Source organism: Helicoverpa armigera, chromosome 9 (assembly GCF_030705265.1).
Source record: "Helicoverpa armigera isolate CAAS_96S chromosome 9, ASM3070526v1, whole genome shotgun sequence".
Classification (NCBI taxonomy): domain Eukaryota; kingdom Metazoa; phylum Arthropoda; class Insecta; order Lepidoptera; family Noctuidae; genus Helicoverpa; species Helicoverpa armigera.
In genome coordinates, this window is record NC_087128.1 from 2,175,276 (window position 1) to 2,200,884 (window position 25,609).

The 25,609-nt window shown below is 35.3% G+C and overlaps 3 protein-coding genes across 6 annotated transcripts; all 3 read left to right on the forward strand.

Moving 5' to 3' along the window:
- Positions 1–66: 66 nt before the first annotated feature.
- LOC110372697 (leukocyte surface antigen CD53) lies at positions 67–5,192 on the forward strand. Of its 4 annotated transcripts, none has more exons than XM_021329628.3 (5): positions 67–241; positions 1,486–1,674; positions 2,052–2,234; positions 2,666–2,884; positions 4,619–5,192. In XM_021329628.3, the coding sequence occupies exons 1-5, from the start codon at positions 158–160 to the stop codon at positions 4,688–4,690; spliced, it is 747 nt and encodes a 248-aa protein (XP_021185303.2). In that variant the 5' UTR covers positions 67–157; the 3' UTR covers positions 4,691–5,192. The 4 variants fall into 4 exon arrangements, with proteins under 4 accessions (XP_021185303.2, XP_021185304.2, XP_021185305.2 ...); XM_021329629.3 differs by having other exon boundaries at positions 69–241; positions 2,666–2,875; XM_021329630.3 differs by having other exon boundaries at positions 72–241; positions 2,064–2,234.
- A 144-nt stretch (positions 5,193–5,336) lies between these two features.
- On the forward strand, positions 5,337–12,350 carry LOC110372698 (CD63 antigen). Its single transcript, XM_064036083.1, has 5 exons — positions 5,337–5,702; positions 5,793–5,981; positions 8,930–9,106; positions 10,006–10,236; positions 11,308–12,350. The coding sequence occupies exons 1-5, from the start codon at positions 5,640–5,642 to the stop codon at positions 11,374–11,376; spliced, it is 729 nt and encodes a 242-aa protein (XP_063892153.1). The 5' UTR covers positions 5,337–5,639; the 3' UTR covers positions 11,377–12,350.
- A 540-nt stretch (positions 12,351–12,890) lies between these two features.
- Positions 12,891–24,539, forward strand: LOC110372713 (CD63 antigen). The gene is made up of 5 exons (XM_021329658.3): positions 12,891–13,095; positions 20,939–21,127; positions 21,869–22,039; positions 23,383–23,640; positions 24,106–24,539. The coding sequence occupies exons 1-5, from the start codon at positions 13,021–13,023 to the stop codon at positions 24,286–24,288; spliced, it is 876 nt and encodes a 291-aa protein (XP_021185333.3). The 5' UTR covers positions 12,891–13,020; the 3' UTR covers positions 24,289–24,539.
- The last annotated feature ends 1,070 nt before the right edge of the window (positions 24,540–25,609 follow it).

Here is a 25,609-nt window from a genome sequence, read left to right on the forward strand (position 1 = left end):
TCTATTTTCGAAGATTAGATGGATATGTCGAGATAACGAAGATATAGCCAGTATGATCGATAATAATGCATCATCTCGTTTTTCAGTTAACTTATCAAATTCAGTGAATATCTACATGTATATTGGTTTTTTGTTCTGTAGTCTTTAGTAAAAAACAATGGCTTTTCATGTAAAATTTAAAGTTCCTAAGGTGTTGAAATCAGTGAAGTATTCTTTAGCGGCTGTCAATGGGGTTTTTATGGTGAGTTTTGGAAATGACCTCGGAGTGGTTCAGTGTCAAATTCACCCGCGAATATAACGAGTTGTTTATCAAATCCATCTTGTGTATTGAAGGACTGATTTTGATAGTCTCGTGATCATCTTGAACGTAAAATTTTGCGTATTGTGGTAATCGTTATTTTTTTATTTCTATTGTAGTTGTCTGTCGGAGTACCTACCTATTTTATGCAAAGTTGACCGGCTTGATAAAGCTCCTTATGCAAATGCGCATGGATGGACGTGGGGTGAACGAACACGTTTTCTACACCCTTTGTCTTCCTTTTTCTCAGAAAAAGCGTTTTTGTTTGGACAGACCGTAAACAAAGGTACTCACTTGCTTAGAGGTAGGTAGATACTTAAACACCATAATTACTTGGATAGGCCCATGCAGATACAAGAATAACGCTACCCTATCATCATCATTGGCTACAGAGCATCTAGGTCAGATGATTGTGGCAGTGCTTGTCTATGCGGTTATTAGTGCCTCTTTTTAATAGGTAGGTAAGATCTACAAAAATACAAAAAGTTCGGGCTTCTAGATAGATACTACCACATCACTAATCTGTGCTGTATGGTAGGTACTAGATAGGAACTAATATGTAGGTATCCTACTATGTTTGTTTCTTCAGATGGTAATCATCGGCAAGGATATTGAGCCCTGACCTTCACCTGCGCATAAGTTATTTATTGGTTTATTACCATAAGTGTACACTGCGCAAAGCGATCCCCACTCTTCCGCCGAGAGCTCATTATCCGTGCCGATAACTATACTAGACACTAGTCTGGTAAACATGTTTACTACTAGTGGGATATCTAACTGAAGTTGCAGTCTTATAGATGCTGATCAAGTAATTATAGCTGAAGTTGGTACAAAGTTCAATAATTCTTAGATTATAAAGTGCATTAAGAAAGATACCGTGGGTACAAAAGTTGGTTTCAAGTTTCAATTTAGTTTGAATACACTTAAACTCTTGTGGACGTAGTTCCTAACTTACATAAAGTTCACATTAATTGTGTTACGTTGCGATAACGTGTTATTTATAGGTACAAGGAGTGTTAACCTCCCCAAAATTGCAACGTCTGTGAGCCTCCGTGATAAATTTTGGTGGAATCTCATACCTAATCTTGGAGTGACTCAATCAATGAGCCAAACTCTGACGAAGAACTATTTCACTAGACACATATCCAGTCAATTTGCACAATCCATATTCGTTTTAACGTCCACAGCTGACAGGGTTCCTGCTCCTCTTCGTGGGTATAGCAGTGCTGGTAATATTCTCAGAGTACAATGAGCTCATCACGAAGCGCTTCTCCAACGTGGCAGGGTTCGTGGTGGCGACTGGCGTCATCATCCTGCTGGGGTCTGGGCTGGGTTTCTACAGCGCGATCTCGCAACAGTTCTATTTTGTTGCCGGGGTAAGTGTTGCTGCGAAAAGTTAATAAAGGAAGACTTTAATTTGGTGCCTCATTATGATATTCGAAAGGTTTCCAGATTTGAGGGTTGGAGATACAGCTATAACATAAGACATATAGCAGCTTGTAATGGGTTACTTCTTCATTAGCATAGTATTTTCTCTGTTACGTTGAAAAATAATTGAATAACCTTCAATAGGCACACTTCATACACCAAAATACTAGCGGTTTTCCCGTACTTCATGATGTCATTATATTACTTGGAATACATAGGTACCTAAAGTTCTTCATAAAACGAAGGTTTTTCGAACCAACGATCACCAAAAAGTGACGGGAGTAGTAGGAACTACAGCCAAAGCTCCATAAAATTATGAACCTAGTCGATATTACAGTATGTGGTGCTGCTTCTGGTGACGCTGATCTTCGAGATCTCGATGATGATAACTGCCTTCAAGCTGAGCAACGACGCTGCGACAGAGATCAGGACCCCGATGCTGCAGAGCCTACAACTATATAATAATAGACTGGATATTACGAAGATGTGGGATGATTTACAGATGGGAGTAAGTGATTCTATCCATATACAATACAAGTTCCATATCGGTCTGCAGTCTTGACGAAGCCAAATACTTCATGCTTATTAATAGTCAATTTATGACGACATGTGGAAGTATTTGACGTCTTCAAGCTGTAGACCGATATGGAACTTGTTGCTTTCGATTTGATTCAAGCGACATGTATCCTGATTAAAAAGTGTGAGCAATCTGTCTTCCAAGAACTTCGACTATATTTGTTCCAATTCCAAATAGAAGTAAATTAAGCCCGTTATCATGATGTCAGCCCGTCTTAGATTGCTTATTACCCACAAAACCAAGGACTGTATGTATGATCATAGCTAAGCAAAGATGTCCAACGAGTCTTATGGAAAAAGGTACTGTGCAGTTAAGAGGTTTTAGCACCAAAGCAAGTAAATACAAATATTTGCATCTTCCAGTTCGAGTGCTGCGGTGTAGCTGGCCGTTTCGACTGGGTGTCCAGCCAGATCCCCATCACTTGCTGCCACATCGACTACGGCACTATCTCGCCGTTCGAGTGCAACACTAACAACGCGTATACCGTCGGATGCGCCAGCGCACTGGGCGAGTGGCTGGCGTACAACGCTTCTGTAATCGCCATTACTGCGTTGGTCACTTCTTGCTTGCAGGTCAGTTATGTTAGTACTTATTTTATGATTTCTTCTTCTTGTACTTAGTAATCACTACATAGTAAAACAAAGTCCCTATGTCCCTTTGTAGGTTTTCATTGCCGATTTTCATGCGTTTTTCTTTATCAGATAGAGTATTCAAGAGGAAGTTTTATATGTATAATAACATCCATTAAATAGTGGGGAGATACTGTTGTCCCGTGAGTAGCCGGGCGGGTCGCTAGTAGGTTATATTTGTGAGATCGATGAAGTACCTACCTAAGCATGGTCTGGTCTGGAGGTCTGGTAATGAAGTTTTATTCTTCCAAAAAATACCTAAAACAGGACATATCTACACGATAGCAGATAAATTAAGTTCCATTAGACTACGATAAATATTTGTACCTACGTACTATGATTTGGGTTAGTAAACACATTTTCCCTAAGCCTCAGAAATGAGTGTTGAATAAACATGAATATAGGATCGTATATGGATGACGCACACACTGACATATCATTCCTCCATTAATAATGTCAAATTCGAATAGAAATCGAATCGCAATATGATCGCAATAGCAGTTTTAACCATATCGGGCATTCTACTACTAATATAAGACCAATCGTATTCCAACGACATTCGATTGGTTTGCGATTGGTCTGCTATTTTGGTGATTTTGTCTATACGGTAGTTTGCTCTACAATCATATTGCAATAGTTAATCATTTGCAGACAAAATGATTCATTATTGAATGACAGACAAGGATAAAAACGTTTATTTCGAAGAAAAAATAGCGGAATGCCACATACATTTCAATCGTAATCGAGTCGGGATTCGGGATCGGATCTCAGTCGAATCGAGTCGAACGTCAATCGTATGTCGCTTAAGTAAAATTAGGAGAATCGGGCCCCAGACATATCATTCCTGTAGTGGTTGATATACTTCAAGCAACGTTATACTACTTACGTTTGACTGTCGCGTCTTCCGTCGTGTCAATTTAATTAATTAAGATCATCTAAAATTGCTAGGCCATGACCGGTTGTGGGAATTCTAGTCAACTTTGTAATAGCTAAAAATATAGTTCCTGATGCGTCTTTATGGCTTGAAATTGAGATCAGCTAAAGTGTTTCTGTTGAGCTGGCTACGTGGCTACAACCACTATGGCAATTTGCTATAAGTATGTACCTACGCGTTAAAGAGTCCCATAGGAAAACTATTACTTGGATAGTTACTAGATAGCTGGGACTTTTGATTAAGCTTCGGGGTGGTGTTTTAACCTTTCTGAAAAGTTTAGCATTAATTCTTGACTATCCCAACTATACATACCTATAACAATTGATAGTTAGCACAATCTTTTGCTTTGTTCTCAACAGATTATTGAAGATATATCGATATCATCTTGACATGACAGTCGAAGGCAAAAGATATTATTTTTAACCGACTTCTTAATTTCATTGTTTATCATTTCTTGATCTCGTTCTAAAAGCAGGGGGTCCCTACGTTATCTTGAAGTCCTTCCTAATTGCGTGGGTCACCGGTCTGGTCCTAATCCAGAAATACTTAGTTCTAGGACCATTATTAATTTTATTAAATCCATTTAGTTGTGACTATTTTGTCGTATTTGCGCCGTGTCATGTTTTTGAGAAAGAAAAATATTGTAAAAAATACAAACATCCGAATTAAGAACCTGCTCCTTTTTGGAAAATCGGTTAACCTTTTTGGAAAGTTAAAAATAAGGATTCTCAATAGTGTATTGTTTTTTCCAGGTGCTACTGTCAATCATGGGAGGCTACCTAGCTTACAGATCGAAGTTCGAAGTGGTTGAATTGGAGTCATAAGTATTGTAATTAATATAAGTTTTGTTAAATGTATTTAAATTATACCTAAATAATAAATATTTAACTAGTATAAGGATGTGTTAGCCTTCATTTCGCATCAATGCCCAGTTTTTTGTCTTTTTTTTGTCTACGTTTATCAAGTAAACTAATTATCAACAGGTGAATGAAATAAATTGTTATTTAGTAATTATGAGAATTGTACAAATAAAAAGTTAAAATTTTTCAACAACGTGCAAAGGAGGAGTTTATCTACCAAATGATAACAAAAAGTAAAAAGTACATAAACATGTTAAAGTGTTACACAAAAATATATTTCAGTCAAGTAAATATTTCTTGGAAAACTACACCATGCATGATTTTCCTTATTTCCTTTTTTTCGTCGTGTCAGATAAACAAATAATGCACGTCTTCAAGAAAGACAGCTGAAGACGTCAATTCCTGTCGTCTACACTATATGAATAAATTATATAGATTATAATGGAAATTAAATTGTTACTGCGAGTATGTGTTTTTCTTATCACTACCTGTAAGTACCAACAACGTAGCAGTATCGAGCACTCAGTGCCGGGTTAAAATTAACACAATTTGTCATATCGCTAGTAAAATGCACACGAGTCTATTGTGCGCTACGATCAAATATTTATAAAAAAATACATATAAAAAACAAACCCATTCAAAGAGTTTCTATCAATGAAAAAAAATATCATAGAGCATAATTCCAATTTTAAAATTCATAAGCCGTATGAAAAGTGTGTAAAGTTTAGTTTGAAGCGTATCGTGCAACGGTGAGCAACGACGTTCTCCTTCGATGAGATAAATCCGCTTGTTTTCCTTATCAAGATTAATGTACCTACCTATAGTGATAAAAATATCTGTAGCCAGTTAAAACTACGACAGTGGAAGCTGTCACGCGAGCGTCCACGTATCAATTTGAATATATTACAACAAAATGTGGTCCAAACTGTTTACTACCGTTAAATATATTTTAGTGACTGTCAACTTTTTGTTCTTGGTAAGTTGTGTTGTGTGTGTGTGTTATGTGCAATTTGTAGTACTGCGATGGATAGTTGGAAGTTATTGGTGTCGCTTGTGATATTTGCAGATCACTGGCATTATTATTCTGTCGGTCGGCGGGTCGGTACAGTCGGCATACAATGGATACCATCCGTTCCTGTCCGATAGATTTTTCTCTCTGCCCGCGTTCTGCATCGCGACAGGAGTCATCATATTCCTGATATCGTTCTTCGGGTTCTATGGAGCCTTCATGGAGAATTACATTATGAACATGACGGTAAGTGGAACGTTTATTATGTAAACGTCATTATATGACCATGAATGCCTGTTATCTCGGCTGTATTCTGATTTGTGCAAACTGAATTGAAGTCGTGATTCATTCTTGTTAATTGACGCCAGTAATTGTTGGTTCATGGAATAGAGTTGTGATTTTCATGAACCTATAAGAATAGGAACCCGATAGGAAGTTTTATCTAAAAGAAAGAAAATTAATATCTTTTATTTACACCGTGATTTAGTAGGTAATCAGGCCATAAATTTTCGTCTTGATACCAATGTCAACAGCAACCTTTTGTTCTATTCCTGAAGTACATTATCACTGTAATGCTAATATTCTGAGAGACGTCACTGGTTTAAAGTAAACACAATTATCGTGATTGCGACTACATTCATGGGGTAATTACATCATTATGCCGTAGAACATAATGTTTTTGACATAAAATGTCTGTTGTTGACGCCTGCCAGGCCTGGGATGTACGGAATTAGACCGTTTATACTTTTTGTTCGAAGTACCGGGCGCCTGCCCTACTTACGAGCGAAGGAGCGTCCCAAAGAAATGTCAACAGTAATCAATTGCAACGCACATGTTTAGAGATACTTAGCTAGCTATAATAAAATAAACTTGATAGAGGAAACTGAGATATTTTTACACACTGTTTCTCCTCATAAGACAAGGCTCAAACTTTTCCATAAACGAGGAGTTAGAATTAGTTTTTACTCCAGAAACAATTTATTAACAATTTCTTCTTATCAGCACCATGTTTTCCTTATTTTCTGTCCTTTTAGAGACACAATATGATAAATATGTTTGAGATCCTCAAGGATCTACCTTATTCATGAACTGACAAAGATATTTCACAAATGTTTCACAATTATTTATCTATTCTAATCATTCCTAATTGCAAAGTTGATCGAGGAAGAGATTTTAAGCACCTCTACACTACTACTACTGATAAGGATCGTGCAAGGCCTAGGTTGTATATTTTGGCTCTTTAACCTAAGTAAGAATGACATTTAAAAAATAAATTTAACCAGTCACAAAAATGTAGCATCTTTGTCTGCCTTGGTCGTGTTATCCTTTATCTGAAAGCTGATAAGATATACACTTACTACAAATGGGAATGGGTAACCCAATTTCCTTTTGCATGTTAGTAAATAAACCCAACTCTCACTGACAAAATTTAGGGTGTCAGGTAAGCAAGCAATAACTTCCAGGTCGTTAGATTTTTACATTTCACCACACTTTTTGGTTAGCTACCTACCTGAAAATTCGTGAGCTCCAACTGGTTGCCATGGCTACGGGTAGTTTGAGCGGGAAACAAACCTTTTCCCGCGCTGTCAATCGGATAACGAGTGTAATTTTTCAAAATAGTTCGAGATAAAAGGAGGTTCTTCTTTGGGATTTGGGAAAGATGATCATGATTCGTGAGGAGTAATTTATTAAATGGTATAAGTTGATGTTTTCTTCAGGGAATTTATTCATTTTCATCAAATTGCTCTTGGTCTTCGTAATTCGATCCAGTGCTTTTATGTTTTATAATTATCTAGTTATTATAATAAACATGATAGAGCATGAATTGCGATGTTTTACGTCCACTTCAGGATCACAAAGAAAATGTATAATTAATGTTATCAAGGAAATTGGCACTTGAAGATATTAAACATCAGATATTATCTGCAGTCTTGTAATACTAATTGTACACCATGTAAGAGACGTATTTTCTTAAGAACGTAAAGTAGGACTGGCCATTGTACCATAAAGAAGTAGTAGCTGTAACTGGGTTGAGGAGGTTAGAAAGGTAGACGTCCTGGGTAAAACACTTTGGTTAGGCTGGAAGCCGACTTCAACATAGTTGGGAAAAGGCTGATGATGTTATTAGGATGTTATGTAATAGTGACTTGCCGAATAAGTTTGTATTTAAGGAAGTCGACATGACTCAACCAACCACACGCATAAACTTGCATTTTACTGTTTTATCTTCATGCGTGACTGGGTTTTAAGTTCCATACCATCTAACTAAAGTACTCGGTGCTGTCTTTCAGCAAATTAATGTGATGCTATTTAGCTATATAATATATCGGAATAATCCAACCAATCTTGGAAAAGGGTGTCGAAGTTGCCCCACTACCACTTTCGGTGCCCATCCCATTTACGCCTACTGACTTTTGATGCATAGGTACTGTTGCTTTTAAACCCGGTTAATTTGACACTGATATCTACGCTAAAAATTGTCATCGTCTCTGATTGTTATCAATAATAGGCTTTTAAACGGCTTTTAAACAGAGTGTCTTTTTATCAGTCACTTAAATTAACATAATTACGCGTGAAACTAGCAATTAATTGTATTGATATAACCAATTATTTATTTTACTCTCGACTGTACCAAAATTGAAACTCTACGTTTATTTTGTCTGAATTACTCATTTTCATGCAACTAAAATACGTTTCCTAAAATACACACAATGTTCTTTTTTGGCTTTTTGTTATTCGATATCTATTGTGTACCTACTTATCAAACAAAGTTATCGATTTCCATTTAATGACTCACTTAGATAAGACCATCTGCCGGGTGCGACAGAATGGGAAATTGGTAACGATGAGTAGTCAGGATGTGTGTAGAAAAATGCAGGTATAGGTACAACATACATTCGTTTAGCCGGTAGGAACAGAAAATCAATGAGATATTTTAGAAAAAAAGATAATTATACCCACTCGCCTCGCATTTCAGGGATCTTCTCCTTTCTAGTGAAGTAATTTTTCAAATGGTATCAGTAGTTTCGGAGCCTATTCTATATCACATCGTTATATATCTTTCTTCCTATAAAATGTGATATATATGATGTGATGTGTACCATAGATTATTGAATGATTGCCACAGCAAACCAATTTATTTACTCATAAATAAGATGCAACTTCTACTTAACCTTTCTTCATCACATTTCCAGTTCGCGGGCGCCATGATTCTGATGTTCATCTTCCAACTGTCAGCTTGCATCGCTGGGTATGCGCTGAAGGGTAACACCGTGGCGTTGGTACACCAACAGCTGACGTTGACCATGGATCTATATGGACCTAACAAAAGTATTGAAGTCACGAAGTTGTGGGACCAGGTGCAGGAAGATGTGAGTATCGGGTAAAGCTGGATTTTATTTGAAACCATTTTCGTCATACCTAATATATCTAATGTCCTAGAAAATCAGGTATTAAATTCCAGTGTCTGGTACAGAAAAGTGAAGAACGTAGTCAGTCCTAAGGTGACTATAATAATATGTAGTTTCGATGAGTTCTATGACTAGCACATATGCTGAGTTAATAGACCTATTGTCTACCAATAAGTAATCAAAGAAGTTTTCTAGTTGTAGAATTTGGAAATCCAAACTTCAATCATTGTCAAGACATTGTAATATTTGCAAAGAACCCGTCCGGCTCAAAAGAATAACAAAACGTTTTGTTGTTCTGAAACTCATTTTCAAGTTTGCGTAGTGTTCTAAAAATATTTAACCTTTCTGATGATAAATGAAGGTCGTTGGATTGAGGCAAGCCTTAAAATGAAACATTTTCTACTTAAGTGTAGCTCAATTTGCGATGTCCAGCACGCAACACATGATATGGCTTTTGATGTACACGCGAACTCTTTTGGTGGCCATCATTTTTTATTACTTACTTTTACTTTTTTAGCGTGCTACTTTTAGGAAATATCGCATGAGCCTACATGAAGCTCTCACTACGAACCAAAAATGTTATGGTTCAAAACGTTCAAAACTCCAATTTAAAAAGTACTTTTACTTATTCCTGCCAAGCCTGTCCCTTTAAAAGCAGATATTGATTGAGATAGGTACCTATATTAATTCTTCGATGACGAAATCTTTTAAATCGTGATTTTTGTTGCTGCTCGATTTTTTTGCATATTCATACTATTCAAGAAAAAGTTAAATCTTAGTTCCCCTTTTCCCCTTTCTCTTGACCAACCTCTTATAAAACCCTAACCTTTATACTTAGCCATACCAACTCTGAATTCCAGTTCGAATGCTGTGGCGTAGTGAACGCCAGCAACTGGCTGATCCCGCTAAACACCCAAGAGTCGAAGGGTCTACCAGTCAGCTGCTGCAGTCACGTGTATGGCACAGTCGCCACGTTTAATTGCACCATAGACAAGGCCTATACTGTTGGATGTGCCGAGTCCTTCGGGAACTGGGTGCAAAGCCATGCTGCGGGGATCGGCGTGGCTGGAATCTTTTTAGTTTTAATGCAGGTTGGTACCAAACCATCTGTTGAAGGCGTCTAGTAAATTTTCTCTCCTACAAACAAACCCTATAAAATATACTGGAATATTTTTGAGGGTTTACTGACTACCACATTTTATTTTATACGTCAGGAGCTATTTTTAAGAGCACGGTAACTCTATTGAACAATGCCCTAAGAAGCTAACCATATTTTCAAAGATATGGATTGATTGTTCATATAAAAGGTATTAGTTATCAAAGAGACAATAGTTTCCTTCGCGTCCTTGACCTGAACATATAGGTAGGTAGGCACAGGTATGGCCCATTTCTGAGGATCGGTCACTGAGATTTATTTAATTAGTACTTTGTATTTAAATGCAGATTAGTAATCAAGTCACTCCTAATTATTACAATAACTACTATATTATAATAACTCATCTAATTAGGTGCTCAGTTAATGTGTAATTAAGCAAAGAATTATAGGTAATGCAATTTAGATTATGTAAGTATGCAGAACTAATTTTGGAATGTTATGCCATTTATTCCACGATTTGGAAGTCTTCTAATATCGATTCCCAGAAACTGTTTTTCTTGTGCTTTCAATAAACTGTTGGATTTTTGCGTGTTTTATTTTGCCACTCTGAACTTGGCTATTGGCTGTGCAACTGTAGAAATGCGTGAAAAAATACCGATTCTTTAAGCGCGAGGCATCAAATGGTTGATTTAAGTGAGGCAAATAGTATATTTGACTGTAGTATTTTATTCATAACTGAATATCGTGAAGTCACTCTTCTCTACACTTCAGAACATGGAGTTGTATATCTGTATGGTCCATGCCAATTTTTTTACTACTGTAAAATGCATAGGTTCTAGCCAACACCTTGGCAATATCTGGGGAAATAAATGTTCATCGCATCATTAAATACTTAATTTCACTTATTTTATCATTAATAATGAATTGTAACCTATAGGTTTTTATTTTATTTACACAGATATTAACATATTTACAGTACATATAAAAAAAACTATCCTACTATAACAAATTAAAAAAAAAAAAAAATTCGTCCCCATCGCTGTCATGAAACCTTTTCTGATTTCAGGGCCTGGCAGTGGCCGGAGCATTATGGATGGCGAAAATATCCAGAGAAGAGCGCGGTGCCTACCCTTAATACTTATAATTCCTATTAAAACTTCTATCTAAGTCACCAGTATCATCAGTACATTATGTGTCGTTAATAAAAAGTTTTTATTCAGTTAAATGTAGAACAAATCATGATATTACTTATACATCAAACTTGGTCCATGTTTCTTTTTTTTTAAGTTTCAGAAGCTATATTTAGTGATTTTTATGTCATATAGGTATTTCCAGAGTAATTTCCAATGTACCACGACCAAGATCACTGTATGATAAGTATGGTACCACCTTTAAGGATATTTTTAACTACGTACGCATTTCTAACTATGAAGCATTTGTAAAACGATCAGTTTAGTCATACTTCACTGCATATTAAACTTCTTAGAAAAAAATATTTATTAAATAAGCAGTTGTTCGAATAATTTGTTTACAGCAAAATGTTTTTTAATTCATTATTTACAGAATTCTGAGTGTCAATTAAAATAGCAATAAAATTAAAACAATGTCTATCAATGACAAGTCAAGTCCTCATATATGGTTAATGTAATAAAACAGAAAAAAATGCATTTCACGAACTTTAAGTACATAGCGGATACCTACTATAATTTTAATAAAACATCCCTACTTAATTGTTCAGTATTCAGCATTTCTTTGCCGAGCGATGAAAAAAATATTTTTGATTATATTCACTTTGATTGCTTTGATGAAAAAGGTAATGATAGTTACTCAAAAATACATATTAGATATATGTACATACATCAAACGCCTTTACAAAATATGGATATGTAATAAATAGGTTTCCTCCTAAACAATTTTCAAGATACATAAGTTGACCATCTTTGACAAAGCAATTTTTTGTGCCAACTGGAAAATAACTTTCCATTTCCTTAGAAAATATATTAAATGTTGTTTATTTATTTGTTATAATATACGTGTTTTTAATTTAATTGATTATACATAATATATCAGCCAGTGGAATTGTTGTAAGAAAATAAAAAGTTACATAATGTTGAGCGGTTTTATTTTGTGTACAATTTCCTTTAATAAATTGATTTCTTAATTTCCTTTAAAGGTAAATTTTGGATTATCACTCCAGTAAAACTTTTTGGTAGCCAAATCATTTTCAACAGACATTCTGAATTTCAGTAACAGTGAGCTTGCATTAGTTCAAAAAGAGAACATACATACGTATTCATAGGCTAGTATTGCGGTTAGAAATAATTAAATATACGAACGTACCTACTCTAATTAACGCCACTGAAATCATAGAAAATAACAACACCTATACATATATTACTTATTTATTTAGATTTAATTTGAATTTTCCTGTACCTACTTATCGTACTTAAAACCACAACGATACCACTGACCCGAATAATTTTCCCCATTCCTATTTCAAATCAATAACAATTCAAACTTCGATCAAAGTCACGTAATATTTAGAGCCATCGCTCGCATGACGAGTATTTGCTATAACTTTAGCGCAGTTTTAAAGCTAGCTAATTGGCTAAAGGAAAAACGTCGTGTTTTCTGTGACTCCTAAATGCTGGCGCGAATCAGTCGCGAACGAACTTACAGCGCGCGCGTTCGCTTATCAAACTGATAAGAGTTAGTGAAAAATTTCAGTTCGAACTCGATAACCGAGGTGGAAACATTCAAAGGAGGTTTTGTGTCCAAAATGACGACGAACAGTTCAGAAGTCGGAATGAAGTGCATAAAATATATGCTGTTGTGCATAACAGCTATATTTGTGGTGAGTTTTCCAACTATGGTGTTTTGTTATAGAGTTCTATGTACGTAATTGCGCCATATTATTTGCGCAATTCTTATCTATGAATCAACGTTGGTGGATAAAATGAAATGCCTTTGTTGCTATATCTACATACAGTTTTATCGTTTAGTGTATAAACTAATATGTACATAAGTATATGATAGATTGTATGTAAATATGAAAAGCGATTATGATATCCAATTTTTTGTATTTAAATATCCTTTTGAATAACGTAGCTACAAGGTAAAATATTGACCATAAAGGATAAACTCACTAACATTAGATATCTATGCTGACATTATTTACAGTCTAATAAAATTACAGACACAAATACTAATGTCTAAATTACTAATAAACTTTTCTATTAACCTATATCTACCTACTATAAAAGGAAACCAAAAGGCTATTGCTCAGACACCTCATGATAACGTTACAAAGTGCCATAATTAACGCCAAATGATAAGCCTGAAGGCTAATTAACAGTGATGCTCACCTTTTTACATATGGCGGCGATAAAATGAGTATGTACTACAAAGTATTGCCAGCGATACATGTAAAGCGGCTGTAAGCGGCTTATTACCAAGGCTGGCAACATTTTTAAGGCATCAGTTTTGAATTTCGAATATCGATCGCTGTTCGTGTTGGCGTTTGTATGACCCTCGTTGACCATTCTTCGTTCATAATTGATTATAATGACTCTATGACGTAGTCGCCTTGAAACTGCTATTTTATGTGAAAAGAGCTGCGTTCAATTGAGTTGATTAAAAGATAAACAACTATGTTGCAGTAGTAGGAAAAATTGTGGACATATTTTACAAAACTGGCCATAGTTTGCCTGTTTGTAATCCTTACTAAATGTTATAAATGCAAAAGGGACTCTGTCTGTCGCGCTTCATGCTAAAACGGATGCAAAACCGATTGAAATTTTTGTCACAAAGATAATTCTAGAGCTTGAGTAAGGTCCCACGTAGTCCTTTACATTCGTGGGCGAAGAAATATATAGGGTTAGTAACGATAGTGTCGACTTGCGAGGTGCACCTAATACTTCTAGGAAAAGCTGAAAGAGTATACAGTCATAGAATCTTCAGGAAACTTTATCGTTATCAGTAGATATAAACACATATTGATTTCCTCCCTATCGTTACGAATTAAGTAAATACATAAGACTTGCTAAGGACGTAAGGTTGTAAGCATATAAGTAGGTAGCGGTACCTATGTGCGTTACGCTTTTATGCATACATAAACTATTGATGGATGGATATTGATGAAACTTGGTAGTTACCATACTAATATATCAGAAAAACATAACCTTCTCTTCTTATCGATCTTATCGGGAGTTGGATGAAACCGCGGGCACAAGTAATACAACTGCCAATTAGCCAATAGTAGGAAAAGGAACACATATATTTGTAGGATAAGTATATGTATAGTATTTACTTGTAAGGTAAACCTTAAAAAAATTAATTGCACCTATAAGGTAAACCTTGGTAATTTGTTTGTTGTGGTAACATGACAAGTCCAATACCCCCGAATGCCAATTCACGTGATTGTGAACAATAAAAACGATTGTAGAATACCCATACGTATGTATAAAACAATCATTATATTACCTACATTACATGTATTCGTGGATCGCCAAATAAAGGCTATTACGTCGAATTTGAACAGACCAATTTTGAACTCAGCTGTATTTTTGGTTGGTTTTGTAGGTTTTTAAACACTTGATAAATACTGACCACGTCAATGTCTTCCATATATGAAACGGGAAAATTACTATGATAGAAAATAAGCTACGTTTTTTTGGCATCCAAGTTTGAAAAAGATCTTGTAAAACTAAGGTGTAAAACAAACTAATAAAGCTGAAGAATTTGTTTGATTGCTTACTTGCTTGGACGCGTTAATCTTGGGAACCTCGGTAAATAAGCTACCTAAACCTGTAAGAATTTTTCAAATCGGTCCAGTAGTTTCCTGTAAGTTCAAGCAAACAATCAATTAATATAACAGTGACCTTTTTGATTAAATTAATTTTCCTATTGAGCATTTTGGTTTTTAAACTAAGATCAGCATAACTCCATAACGAGATAAGCGTATAATGACGTCAATATAGGTATTAAGTACCTATCTATCTGCATACAGGTACCTTGTATATGTTTACCTGTACATTAAGCGGATTAACTTAATCCGTACCTATGTATATCTGTTGTATGACTGCAACGTTCGAACTATAGGTTACTTTACATCTAATTAGCTGCAGGAACTAGTTTATAGTCAATCGCCAATTTGTAAAAGAGGTGCAACTATCTATATATATGCTCTTTGAAAGATTTGGGTTCCAGACAGGCAAAATGGCAAACTGTAACTGACTGCAACCGGGTAATTCAATTGGTAAAACTAAAATACGACCTTTTTAACCATTAACAGCACTACATTATCACTACCATTACAAAAAAATTTATTTGGATGGGTCAATGATAGTTTAATAGTCGATGCGACAAATAATCTTAGTACATGATTAGCTAGGATTATTTTTTTAAGAGTACATAATTAATAAGTTAATGAGATTTCTTTGCCCTGTCGAATTTTTCATAAAATAGCGGAGGCCGAAATGCTGACCGTAGATAATAATGATGATGACGGACTTAATTTAAAGCAAAAAAGTAATTACGGTACTGCGATTCTATAAAACTCGATCAACAACTCGCATTTCACTTCGATTCGTAATGTCATTTCATACTTTAGGGGAGGTAGGGGAGGGATGGGCACTTTTTCACAATTTATTGCATAAAAAATCAGATTTTACAGATCATTATCAACTTTTATTGCCATTTCTTATTTTTCGCCATTGAAATCGCCATTTTTGCCATTCGGCTAGATATAATGAAAGAGCTTTCCTAAAAATTACACTCAGTTTCAACATTACGAGATATTTAAACGGTTTTATTTAGCTCACCCCGTTTGTTTTATTATTTATTCTTGGATCAAATTTAGTAATTCAAATTTCACCCTCTTCCTGTCAACCGATTGGTCTGAAATTTTGTATACACCTTTAATTAAATCCAATATGGCCGCCGGCACAAAATGGCACAGCCCCCTCAATATGGGTATCAAATGAAAGGGCTACACAAGTAGAATACTGTCAGCAACCCCAGCGGGGCCCAACAGGGCCAAGGCCTGCCTGCACGTCGATTCTATAAAATTCGAACAACAACTCGCATTTCACTTCGCTATTCACTCTCACTTCGCATTCGATTCAGAACGACCTTGATTTTGCATTCTGTAAACATCACCTAATCACTTGCGAAGTGAAGTGAGCTCGACATCGACCAATGCTGTGCTAGTGACTTCCCCACTCGACAAAATGTCAACCGAGATTAATCAGTTTTTAATTTTATCAGTTTTGACACAGAATTTTAGCTAAATATGATGTTTTAGTTATAATTTGTTATTGTAAGGAATTTGAGGCAGCTTTTAAGTATAAAATAAACAGAAATATCTAAATTCGTGCTGTGAATATAATCTATGCTTACCCTACGAAAAAAATACTGACAGCGCCAATTTGCCTTTCTTGCTGATTTTGAGGAAACCTTATATATTTTTTTACTACGGCATATTGTTCAGAGCTTCTACTACTTCATTTATGCAACGAGATGCAGACGGTTGCGATAAATAAGTTCTTTAATAACCTTCTGGTAACTGCCACTAGCCAAGAATGATAAAGTACATAGTATCTGTGAAACAATAAATCAATAAAAAATGTAATACCTACTTTATCTGGATTTAGTGAAAACAAAATTGAGACCAATTTGGTTATTTTCATACTTAAGAGAATACCAATATTATAACTGAAGTACAGAGTCTTTTGAAAACGGCGGGGAAACCACATAAAGGGAATACTCCTTATTAAGAACTAAGTGTTTTTCTTATTATTGTGTGCTTGATTACAATTTTTCAACTATAAACTGTGTCAATACTTACTTTTACACGAGTTGTAAGTCCTTTGCCTCGACGTTTTGTGGGCTTTATCAGGGGCAGTAAATCAGACTCCAGTTGGTCAATTAGCTCCTTTGACAATCTATATATGCTCACATAGTCATCATCGCGAGTTAATAAAGATAAACTACGAATTCTAGCAGATTGTTGACGCTTTTCTAAATTATCTAAAGCATGAGCTTCTTCTAATAAAGATTTAAGCAAAAACATTCTAGCCATCGTTAAAGGTAGGCACTTAATCACTTTAAAACACTTAGAACTTTATTTAAACACTATTTTAAATATAATAGTCTCTAGATCAAGTTGGCAACGGTACCTGAAACAAGATTCTATAAAGGATTTTTCGCGCAGATTTATAACCTCACAAATTTTCACTGACGAAGAAGAGCAAAATTTACAAATTATACATTACATGGTATGTCCAAGCCTCCCTACCATAGGGAGCATTGGACACTTTTGACTTAGTTTATGAAAAAAAAATCGGTAAAAAAACTTTTAAGTTAAACGGTGTTATCTTATGTGCACTGAAAACTAGAAAATAAAAAATAGTTACTTACCTGTCAACCTACGTAGGTGGTCCCGGTCATATTAGACTAAAATAAAAACGTGGGGCCCATTAACTATTGCTGTAGTACTCTCTTCTAAAGGTATAATAGGTGTGGATTGCATCGACTTACTATAATTGTAACTGGAGATTTTGACAATCAATAATTAATAATAGAAAATACACATACCTTTCATTAGTTTCTCTTTATAACGATCCGAAACCGCAACAAAATATTTAAGTACTTTTACGAGTGTTTGTTCTTGACAACTCACAGAAATGACAGATAGTCTATGGATGAACACCGTTACCAGTCGGTAACGTAAACTACCCAATAAAAAACAAAACTATGATCAGAAATCAGAATAAAAGGACCCCCTTTATTCTGATTTGATCATGTCTCCCAACTGCCCATCTCTCCCTACCTCCCTATAGATAGACAGATTTTGACAGATCTGTCAAAATCTCGACTTTGATTTAGTTCAACTTGTCAACACGCTCGATAGTGTAGCGCTAGTGTAGTTTGAAAATGTCAATCACGAAACTTTAAGGTAGAATTCCGTGGGTCGCGATTGTCGCAGCCGCGCGCGACAAAAGTCAACCTATGAAAATGTATGGCACCGCTGCCGAGGGCTGCGACAGTCGCGCGCGGACGACGAATTTCGTGAGCCGCTCGCGGCCGTACGCTTCTCAACATGGTCTAGCGCTTAATAACATCTATAGAATTTTAGTAAAACCAGAATTAAATTTTTGACAATGCCGCGAGCAGCTTACGAAATTCGTCGGCCGCGCGCGACTGTCACGGGCCTCGACAACGGTGCCATACATTTTCATAGGTTGACTATTGTCGCGTCCACGGAATTCTACCTTTAGGTCGAAGTCGAAGTGAGAGTGATGTCGAAGTGAGTTGTGATATTTTATAGAATCGACATGCTGAATGAGTTTTTTCTTGTATTTAAATTACATCGATATTTTCAAACCCACTATTGAAATGAATTGTCAGAATTTTATGCCATATAGGTACATATATTTAATGATTACAATAAATGAAACTAAAATAAATACATTCATAGTGCCTATTAAGGACTCACAAGAAAATAATGAACTTCTTGTTTTGGTGGAAAATCATCAAATGACCTGCTGCGGGTGCAGCCCGAGAGAATGAGACTTTTATCGACTAGAACCCACCATAGTAATACTTTCGAACAATTCCGCAGCCCTAGCAGGCAGCAGAGAGCAGGGATCTGTCAATTCATCTTTCCTAGTAACTTGGTAGCAATAAAGAGTAAAATACAGTTGTAGAAACGTCACTAGCATCCTACACCTGTATTGTGCTGGAAAATGCTATATGTATGTTTACTTAGATTTCAATGGCCGTGCGATAGAAACAATGAGCAATATTTATATTGTTCTTGATTCCACGTGACTAGATTTTAGTCACACTTTGTATTGTGACATTTTTGAGTACATTCTAGGTTAATATATGGCAGGCATTATTGTTGATTTGTCTTATTAGGCGTGTAATAAAAAGAATTGACATGCTTGGGGTCAAGTTACTGATGAATTTTAGCCACTCTTAAAATGTTAATACAAAAAAAAACTGTTATTGTAGATTGAGAATGAATTGCAGAACAATGACATGAAATTGAAGATGCTGAATGATAGAATTGGTTGATAGTATTTTCATTAAAGCGTAAGTTGCTGAATAACGTTCATTAGTGTAAGTAAACCAGCTGATCGTTTTCATAGATTTTTCCTCGAAGAAAACATACGATTTATTGAACCTTTATTTGTGGCCTGTTGAAGGTGTAGGAAAACCTTCATAATCCACTGGTTATAGATCATACGGCGCATTGGTTCATACAAAATGTTTATTCCTTATACATCAAGCAAGGCCAACGTTGTGTTATTGTTTTCAGTAGTTTATCAGTGTATTGATTTCAGCCTATTTATAGCTATGCAAAGTAGTATATCTATTCCTTACATTCCTTCATTCTAAAAAAGTCTTTATGTTTCTAAAAATAAAGTCGATTATTGCAAAGCCGTGTTAACGATAAACTTGCCATCTTTTCAGTGGTTGAGGATATTAGCGTGTCTTTAGAAGAAAAGACAAAAACATGTGACATATTGACTGTTGTTAGTACATAGTCACGTGTTATGGTATCATCTCCGACTAAACTTGGGCTATCTTTTATGTGAGAAAATATTTCCATAATGAAATAAACTTGTATAAAAATTGCGTTTTTTTTTTGAAAAAACAATTGTTTATTTGCTAATGCTGTTAAAACTATGTCTGTATTTTGTATCAAGCCAACTTATTTGTCATTCTTTGTTTTCATTTACAAAAGTTTTATCAATCTGTATCAAACATTAGTCCTGATTAATATGAGTTGTTATCTGCATGTTCGACAATCAGGTTTATCAACTCACGGAAATTACTAACAAAGGACAATGCTTGGACAAAAATATTATGCAGCTATTTTTCATCTGCTTAGTTTTTAGCTATTTTACCATTTTTATGTTATTACGAAAAAGTAGATTACATCGTTTTTCGAAGTAAATTAGTTTTTCAGAGTTTAAATAAACGTTTATTATAACTAAAGCATATTTATTCGACCTTTACACAAACCCTGGTCACAAGGTGTATCGATTTTCAGCGTCCACTCAAAAGTCAAGGTCACGCTTAGCCAGCATTATGACGCAATCAATATTATGGAGTTTCATATGCAGACACACGTGGGGTTACTTTGTAATTTCATAACTATTCAGTATGTTTGAGAAAACATACCTATATAGGTTTCTATTCTCAAACAACGTGAGTCAATATCGATGTTTCTAGATTCTTAGAAAGAGTTCCTAGATTTCTTAAACTTCAAAGGGTTATTAATCTGCTGGGCAATGCGTAGCTTATCTTTAAGATGTTTTAAAGGTGTTGCACCAACTATTCTTTCCTAGCAAAATAAGCTACGTTATGTCACGAAAATAGTTTACTGCAATTAAGGAGTGGCGACCAAGGCTGCAGGCAAAAACTTAATGCTGAAAACACATTAAAAGGTGCCTGCTACGTATAACTAATGATGAAAAGGGAGATGATGGTGATAATCGAGTAGCCAATAATGATCAGTTACAAATAATACTTATAAATTTTTGTTAATTTGTTGAGGAATAATGTAACTCACTAGATGACGGCAGATAAAAGATCCCATATAAAATTGGGATAAGGGCAACATGATGATGATTATGACGACGATCTTTGAAAAGTTGTTTCAAACCTTATTCTTATCTTTCCAGCTAACTTCAGCCCTAATAATCTCAGTGGGCACCACAATCTACGCGATCTACCATGACGTGTCCTTCTTCCTGGACGACAAGTTCTTCTCCCCGGCGACGTTCGTCATCGCGATTGGAGTCATTATGCTGTTCGTGTCTCTCTTCGGCTGCATCGGAGCCCTGAAGGAGAGCACCTGCCTTGTCAATATTGTAAGTATTCTGTGCTTTTCTCGAGCAAGATTGAACCTTATGCTTGAGGGATAAAGTTGAAAATCTATTAAAGAAAGTCAGACTGTAGCAGCTTCATGAGCTGGCGTCTATTGCTATGAAAGATACACCATAGAATTAAGCCTGTTTTATTTTTTTAATTATGAGTTATGGGTTTTGTCTTGAGCCGCCTTGGACTAGCCAAGGCTGTCCAATAGTTTTTCCAACTTTGTATTAACAACCCTGGTCCTACCAACCCAATTATAATGCATGATAATGTCGTTAGATATAGTCATTCATATTTTTCTAAGGTTCTAATGGATTATGTTGACTATTGTAAATCGACACGTGCCTCTATCCATTCTATTCTAAAAGAAAATATTTACTGTCCAAGTACCTCGAATGTATCAATAGTAAATATCACCAAGATATGTTTTGTTTCAGTATAAAGTATATTTGCCAACATTACTAACATTTACAGTAATTCTTTCATTAACTTTGACACCACAACGCAATTATATCATCTTTCCTCACAACAGTTTTTCAAACTATATCAACAATCCTTTCCGCTGATAGCGATGCGGATGAATTTTTTGATACTTAGTTTTATTTTTTCGCTTTTTTATGATTTTTGTAAATATGTAGATTTAATTTAATGTAATACATTGAACCTAGCTGTATAAATAGGAGTGAAAATATCATTGTAATATAAATTAAAATTAATATCAATTTACCTTCTCCCAGTTCGCAGTCATCCTCAGTCTGGTGTTCGTCCTGGAGATCGCAGCCGCCATCGCAGCGTACAGCCTCCGCTCCCAGCTGGCCAGCATCCTGGACGAGAAGCTGAGGGTCACACTGCCTTATTACTATGAGAACGATGAAGTCCACGGAGCTTTTGACTTCATTCAGAGCAGGGTAAATATTATTATTCACATTTTTTATATGTTTTTTCATTATTTAGTATATAAGTGAAAGAAATTGACAGTCATGAACTTATGGAAACTAATTCGTTAAAAGCTGGGATGAGCCCAATATGCAACCCTGATGTACACCTAATTCAGTGTTCAAGTAGCATGTATTGATTAAATTTATAATTTTTAGGGGCGATATTATTTTCAGATATAATACAAAGTCTGAAGGCAGTAGCTCTTTCCTTAGTATTTATCAAAATGTACTGTAGAGGTAGATTCGTACATTACAACAATTGCATGGAAGTCAAATGCTTTATACAGTCCACATTCTACAAGTACGTTGTTGCCAGTAGAGAAATGGACCAAACATTGTAAAATCCTTTGCGAGTGCGTGCTCACTGGGCTTTTATCCTGATCAGTGAATTTGCGTGGGGTGCCTCACCTCCGTAACTTATTTTGTAAAGTCTACGCATGCTTATATGAAAATGATAAAATTAAAACAATACCTGGCTAAGATATCAATGAGATTATGGAATTATTGAAAAGTTAGTGTCGTTTGTTACGTATGTATGATCAATACAAACCTAAATAAGATTAATTTTGTTTTATACAGACCAATTGGGTGTATGTTATTTTAGTGCATTGCAAGCATTGAGGAAAAGTCTGAAAATTAATATGGAATAAGGAAAACCGACTACATTTTCATGATAATAACAGAAGGACATTGTCACAGCTATTGTTTTCTATATGTATTTATACCTATGTAGGTATATATAGAATTAAAATGTCTATAGATATGCAGGCGTCTCGGCGTAACTATAATTACCTATTAGGTATAGGTAATCTGTGGTCTCAGAACCATCGCTAATTGTTTCCATAGTACAAAGGTTTGCTTTCATTGATATCTTCCTAGTTAAATCTTTTCATATTAAGATATAGTGTACAGATGTTAGTTATTGCATCTCATTTAAAATGTTATTGTCTTAAATCATGACGTGGAAGTATGTAAATTACTCGATTTTCCCAACAATAACATTTTACTGAGGCCGTCACTCAACTCTCGAATCATAAACAAAATTATAATTTACGTACGTACCTACTGAATTTTCATCAGATTCATATAGGTAATAAATAAATATGTATTATACATAATTCACAAGTTATTGCTTGAAAACCAACTGTAAGACTTCAGACTACATTATCATCCACCATCGATATTTCTCTTAAATACCTACACGTCAACCAATCTAGCAAAATAAACAGGTGTTTTCTTTTATGAAAATGATTTGATGACAAAACACTCTTACAAAACTCGTTTCTTACTCTGACTCCTTTCTTCCTCCTCAGCTGAACTGCTGCGGCGTGGACAGCTACATGGACTGGGCCGTGGTACCTCCCCCAGCTGGCGTCCAAGGCATCACCGTCAGCAACGTCACCGTCCCCAACTCATGCTGCGCCGAGTCTAAATACGAAGTCATTGGGGACGTGGAGATCGATGAGTGCACTAAGATGTACGCCAATGGATGTCTGCCCAGAGTCTTCTATTTGGTCTACCAGAGCGCTGGTCTTCTGGGCGCTGGTGCTATGACCATTGCTTTTATTCAGGTTGGTGTCATTTTTTGTAATGGATGACAAAAACTACTCGATTTACTTATTTTATTCAAAGTAGGTAATTTTCGGATTAGATACAATGACAGAATTAACTAGACATAGTATGTAGGTATTATGTCGTCATCAAAGTTTATGTTTGTTCAATTTGTAGTTTGTAGTATGTACTCATGTATTAACTTTAACGTTTCTTGGTGTACATACAAAATGGTTTATTAAGTACGTGTGAACTCCACAATGATGTCACACCATGATGTCCTTCACACAAGTCATAGTAAAATTAGCTACAATATGAGGGTTTTTGTCTCATTATCGTGTAATTATCGTTTTGAATTCGTATGTAATAATGTAACTATAGAACTATAGGAAAACATAATTACAATGTTGTATCATACATTCAAAGAAACTTATCACAGGATTTTATTATCACAAAATGTAATCTTTTATCTTATCGAATTTCAGATAATCGGCATCGTGTTCTCATTCTCGCTGGCCAGCTCTATCCGCAAAGCCAAGTCCGAGCGAGAACGCAGACGTTGGGAGATCCAAGAACGCGTGATCAATGCGTACACCTCCTTGAACCCCAACGATGAAAAGAAAGCACCAGTTGTCTATGTCCCCTTCCACGGACAAACTACCGCCTAAGAGGCTGAATGAACGCGATGCCTTGATCCTAGTTCTACAAATATAAAAAGGTTTATAGAACCAATTAAATGTGATAGCACTGCTAATTAATTAAATAAACAACGCTAAGTCAATTGTAGAGTGTAACTGTAATAATATTTGTAGAACCAGGATTTTCGTTTTTAATTTTAAGGTCAAACATATTTTCCAAACACGAAAAAATCGTGCTTTAATTTGGCGCGAACCACATCATTGGATTGTGAATAGGTATAGATACTTAATTCTTAGTACAGATAATAAACTAAGTATTTTTATAGTTATGTCTGTGAAATATAATTTTTAGGTGCAAAAACATTCCGCAAGTTTTCAGCTTTTATAAATCTTGTAATTTATTACGTCCAGTTTGCATTAAGTACTTTTCCATTGTTAACACTTTTATTTTGCTTTTAATAAATTATAACGAAGATAATATATTAAACGAACTTACTTATAATATGTGTTAAATTGTCACTATTTTTATAAAATACTGTAGTATTATAAAAGGTATTAAGATATATTTTTATTTATACAATATTTAGCTTGTTTTATTCTCTTGGCAAAGTGCAGCCTGTGTAGCACCATTTCGCTTCATATCGCAGAGTTATGGAGAAACCCGTGAACTTAATTACAATTAGAATCTCCTGGCTGCATTTAAAGGATTTTCCAGCTTTGTAGTTTGAGGGGAATTTAACTTATCATTAACGGATAGAATTTGAAAATATATACTTATATACCTAGGGCTAATGTCAAAATTATATATCTAGTAAGCAAAACAACAGATCGATAGAATATTGGAAGAGGCCCCATAAAAGAACAAGAGTAACTTTAAAGCGTAGTTTGTTTAACCACTCTTCAGCCACCCACTTACGTAGGTTGCTGAAGTGCAGTGTCAGATAGCCAGGCTGCAGTTGGATCCCAGCCAATGGCGAAGTAAGTATCTATGTCAAGTTTAAAAAGGCAACTTTTGGCAAGCTCACGCCAATGTTGTGGTTTTGTATTAGAAAAGATGCTGATCAATAACATCGTAAGAAAGTAGATGTGCTTAAAGTAAGTAAGTAGAAGGTAGATACTTTAGGAAAAAAATGACATTTCAAGCACAAGCGGAAAAGCTTGAAAATTACGAAAAATTATAAATCGAAAATTGCTTGGGAAATCTATTTTTGGCGACATCACCTTTGAACCACCCTGAGAAGGTTTGTGACATTTTGCAGAATCAAATTAAGTATCAAAATCAGGAAGGTAAACAGGTAGAAACCCCTGGAATAGTACAATTCTATAAGATGAAAAAAAAAACATTTATTTA

Bases quoted from the DNA above. Each gene is read 5' to 3' on its own strand.
- LOC110372697 (XM_021329628.3), top strand. From the start codon at position 158: ATGGCTTTTCATGTAAAATTTAAAGTTCCTAAGGTGTTGAAATCAGTG. The intron at 2,235-2,665 runs GTAAGTGATTCT...TGCATCTTCCAG, and splicing joins GGGATGATTTACAGATGGGA to TTCGAGTGCTGCGGTGTAGC. The intron at 2,885-4,618 runs GTTAGTACTTAT...TGTTTTTTCCAG, and splicing joins CTTGCTTGCAGGTCAGTTAT to GTGCTACTGTCAATCATGGG.
- LOC110372698 (XM_064036083.1), top strand. From the start codon at position 5,640: ATGTGGTCCAAACTGTTTACTACCGTTAAATATATTTTAGTGACTGTC. The intron at 5,703-5,792 runs GTAAGTTGTGTT...TGATATTTGCAG, and splicing joins CTGTCAACTTTTTGTTCTTG to ATCACTGGCATTATTATTCT. The intron at 10,237-11,307 runs GTTGGTACCAAA...TTCTGATTTCAG, and splicing joins TCTTTTTAGTTTTAATGCAG to GGCCTGGCAGTGGCCGGAGC.
- LOC110372713 (XM_021329658.3), top strand. From the start codon at position 13,021: ATGACGACGAACAGTTCAGAAGTCGGAATGAAGTGCATAAAATATATG. The intron at 13,096-20,938 runs GTGAGTTTTCCA...TTATCTTTCCAG, and splicing joins GCATAACAGCTATATTTGTG to CTAACTTCAGCCCTAATAAT. The intron at 21,128-21,868 runs GTAAGTATTCTG...ACCTTCTCCCAG, and splicing joins GCACCTGCCTTGTCAATATT to TTCGCAGTCATCCTCAGTCT.